The 3,925-nt window shown below is 40.3% G+C and overlaps 1 protein-coding gene across 1 annotated transcript; it reads left to right on the forward strand.

Moving 5' to 3' along the window:
* Window positions 1-218: 218 nt before the first annotated feature.
* On the forward strand, window positions 219-1,211 carry TAAR2 (trace amine associated receptor 2). The gene has a single exon (XM_006834657.1). It carries the CDS (start codon window positions 291-293, stop codon window positions 1,209-1,211), a length of 921 nt encoding a protein of 306 aa, XP_006834720.1. The 5' UTR covers window positions 219-290.
* The last annotated feature ends 2,714 nt before the right edge of the window (window positions 1,212-3,925 follow it).

Genomic DNA, 3,925 nt, shown 5'->3' on the forward strand with positions numbered 1-3,925 from the left:
GGCTGCGAACTTTAAGGCCAGCAGTTCGAAACTACCAGCCATTCCGCAGGAGAAAGATGAGGCGTTCTGCTCCCTTAAAGATTTACAGCCTCGGAAACCCTGTACAGGGTCGCTATGGGTCGGAACCGACTCGACAGCACTTAACAACAACAATATGAAATATAGATTATTTTCTATTCTCTAATAACATTTCTTGTATTTTTGCTTTTCTGAAGGAAACGTTTGATTGCTCTGAATATGGAAATGGATCTTGCCCAGAAAATGCAAGGTCACTGGGTGTCCGAGCTGCTATGTATATTTTTATGGCAGGAGCTATATGCATCACGGTGTTTGGCAATCTTGCCATGATAATCTCCATTTCCTACTTTAAACAGCTTCACACACCAACCAACTTCCTCATCCTCTCCATGGCCATCACTGATTTTCTTCTGGGATTCACCATCATGCCATATAGTATGGTCAGATCTGTGGAGAATTGCTGGTACTTTGGGCTTACATTTTGCAAGATTCATTATAGTTTTGACCTGATGCTTAGCATAACGTCCATTTTCCATCTGTGTTCAGTGGCCATTGATAGATTGTATGCTATCTGTTACCCTTTACGTTACTCCACGAAAATGACAATTTCTGTCATTAAACGCTTGCTACTTCTCTGCTGGTCAGTACCCGGAGCATTTGCATTTGGGGTGGTCTTCTCAGAGGCGTATGCTGATGGAATCGAAGGCTATGATGTAATGGTTGCTTGCTCCAGTTCCTGCCCAGTGATGTTCAACAAGTTATGGGGGACCACCTTATTTATGGCAGGTTTCTTCACTCCTGGGTCTGTGATGGTGGGGATTTATGGCAAAATTTTTGCAGTATCCAGAAAACATGCTCGTGCAATCAATAACTTGACAGAAAATCAAAATAGTCAAATAAGGAAAGACACAAAAGCAGCCAAAACTTTAGGAATAGTGATGGGTGTTTTCTTATTATGTTGGTTTCCCTGTTTCTTTACAATTTTACTGGATCCCTTTTTGAACTTTTCTACTCCTGTTGTTTTGTTTGATGCCTTGACATGGTTTGGCTATTTTAACTCTACATGTAATCCCTTAATATACGGTTTCTTTTATCCCTGGTTTCGCAAAGCTCTTAAGTACATTTTGCTAGGTAAAATTTTCAGCTCACATTTCCATAATACTAATTTGTTTGCTCAAAAAGAAACGGAATAGATTTATTCTGTATGAGTGAATTGAAGCAGGAGGGCGGGAGCTTCTTTTGTTAAAAGTGTGTGTATGTGTGTGTGTGAAAGAGAGAGAGAAAGATTTGAAGCTAGCAGAAAAGAACTTCTAGCTTTTAAACCTTGGTGGAAAAAATAAATCTCTTTGTACCAAATGCCCCTACATTTGGTACTACAGAATTCTTTATACATCTACTGCTCCCAGGTAGGGCGAAAATAAAGAAATAGAAAATGAAAAACTGAAAGAAAAAAACAAACAAAGAATCCCTGCAATAGGATGAGTTAGACTCACAAAAACTTTGATGCTATTCAGAAGAAATGAAGTGCATTTTGAGCTTTGGGGAATGCTTCTCCTGCTCAAAACCACACATGCTTTGTTTGACATTTCCATTTACTTTTTGTTGTTGTTCCTTAGTATCTGATCAGATTTATTTTAGAACATCAATAACAGATAAGTCAATCTGAAAATAAAAATCTCAACAAGCCATATTCTAACAGATTTTAGAGTTGTAATGAAAGAAAAATGGATGCTGTGCAAAGTGAGACTACAACGCCCACCCAAGTTTTCATTAATGTATCCTCTTCATTTTAGCGGTTGGCAGTATTTTCTAAAGATGGAGAATTTTTTATAAATTGTACCTTCCTTTCTTTCTCAGTCTTCTCCATATTGTGTACTGCTTTTTGATGTTTTGATTTTTAATAAAACTCCAGTATCTATCCCCTCAAACTGTGTCCTGAATATTTACACGTACATATATTTTATAACAGACTAATAGTAGCAGTTGTTCTTAAGTACCTTGGAGGTTGGTTCTGACTCACAATGACCCTGTATAGGGTTTCTGGGGCTGTAAATCCTTAAGGGAGCTGAAAGCAGAGTGGCTGGTAGGTTTGAACTGCTGACCTTGTGGTTAGCCATGCAACTCATAACCTACTATGCCAGTTGGGCTCCATCGTCATCAGTGTTGTCATCGACATAGTAGTAGTTGCTGTTGTTAAGTGCCATTGAGTAGGTTCTGACTCATAGCAACCCTGTGTAGTGTTTCTGAGGAGTGACTGGTGGATTTGAATCACCGACTTTCAGGTTAACAGTCCAGTGCTGATTCTACAATGCCATAGTTAACGATGTTGTTCTTAAGTGCCATTGTTGTTGTTGTCAAATGTTGTCCAGTTGGTTCTGACTCAAAGCAACCTTATATAGGGACAACAACAACAGTGTGGAATTGTAGGATCAGCACTGGACTGCAAAACACAGTTGGCACACACCCACCAACTGCTCCTTGGAAACCTTAGACAGGGCTGCTATGAGTCAGAACCAACTCTAAGACACTTAACAACAACAACACTGGTGCAGTGGGTTAAGCATTGGACTGCTAGTCACAAGGTCTATGGGAGAACCACAGCTGCTGTCTGGGAGAAAGCTGAGACAGTGGACTTCCATAAAGACTGACAATCTCAGAAACCCTAAAGAACAGTTTTACTGAGTCCTGTAACATCATTATAAGTCAGATCTACTCATTGGTGATGGATTTGTTTGTTGGGGTGGGGGCGCGGATGGATTCTGAGTACTAGAAACTTTGTATTTGCTGTTTAGGACTTTGATAATGGTAAACTGAGATGTAACTAAGCTGAGACTCAGTAACTTATGAAATCATTGACTCGATGTAGTGAGCTGTAAGCAGTGGTGTACTGGTGAATTTTGATTAACGGATGGCTGGCTCTCAAAAACACACATACACAAAGTCCTGATTTGTTGAGCTTGACAATCTCTGTGCATAAAAAGCAAAACCAATTCCATCACAGCTGATTTCAAACTGCTGGTATAATTATCAACCAGTTCTGAAAATCTTTCAAGTTGGTATAAGTGATCCCAGTCTACAACTGACTGAGGACATTTAACAAAATTATCAACCAGTTCTGAAAATCTTTCAAGTTGGTATAAGTGATCCCAGTCTACAACTGACTGAGGACATTTAACAAAAATCAAACTAGAATAAAAGAAAACCAATAAAAAATTGCTTGTGGAGGGTAAATATTGCCTTGTGAAGCTTTAATTTAAGATATATGTATATATACTGTTGTTATTTGCTTTCCAATCAATTCTTGAAAGTACCATGGGCTGCCAAAACACAGTGTTAGAAGAACTGCAGCCAAAATGCTCCTTGGAGGCCAGGATGGCCAAACTTCGTTTCTCATACTTCGGACATACTGTCAGGAGGGAACAGTCACTGGAGAAGGATATCATATTTGGTAAGGTGGAGGCTTAGAGAAAAAGAGGAAGACCCCCAGCTAGATGGATTGGCAAAGTGGCAGCATCAATGGGCTTAAGCATGGCAACAATTGTGAGGTTCGCCCAGGACTGGACAGTGTTTCATTCTGTTGTGCATAAGGTCGCTATGAGTTGGGACCACCAATAAGTAAAGCAGGTGCAAGAAGTTACTGGAATCTGTTAAGTGCCCCCATCGCATCTTGTGGTGTGACATGGCTTCATCAGTCAGAATCTCATATAAGTCAGAAGACAGAGAAGACAGAAGAGGATAGTGGAGGAAGGAACCTAAGATCATCCAGGGAGAAGAGCACAAGCAGAATGTGGGACCTTATCCAGAGAAGCAGTGACACCAGAGAAGGAGGCAGAGATGAGACATGGAAAGAGAGCAGCTGAGGACTCTAGATTCATAGGAAGAGAGGGACTAAGAGCTGGTGGCCAGG

Source organism: Chrysochloris asiatica, unplaced genomic scaffold, assembly GCF_000296735.1.
Source record: "Chrysochloris asiatica unplaced genomic scaffold, ChrAsi1.0 scaffold00013, whole genome shotgun sequence".
Classification (NCBI taxonomy): domain Eukaryota; kingdom Metazoa; phylum Chordata; class Mammalia; order Afrosoricida; family Chrysochloridae; genus Chrysochloris; species Chrysochloris asiatica.

Excerpts from the sequence above, each read along its gene's own strand:
- TAAR2 (XM_006834657.1), top strand. The coding sequence starts at position 291 with ATGTATATTTTTATGGCAGGAGCTATATGCATCACGGTGTTTGGCAAT.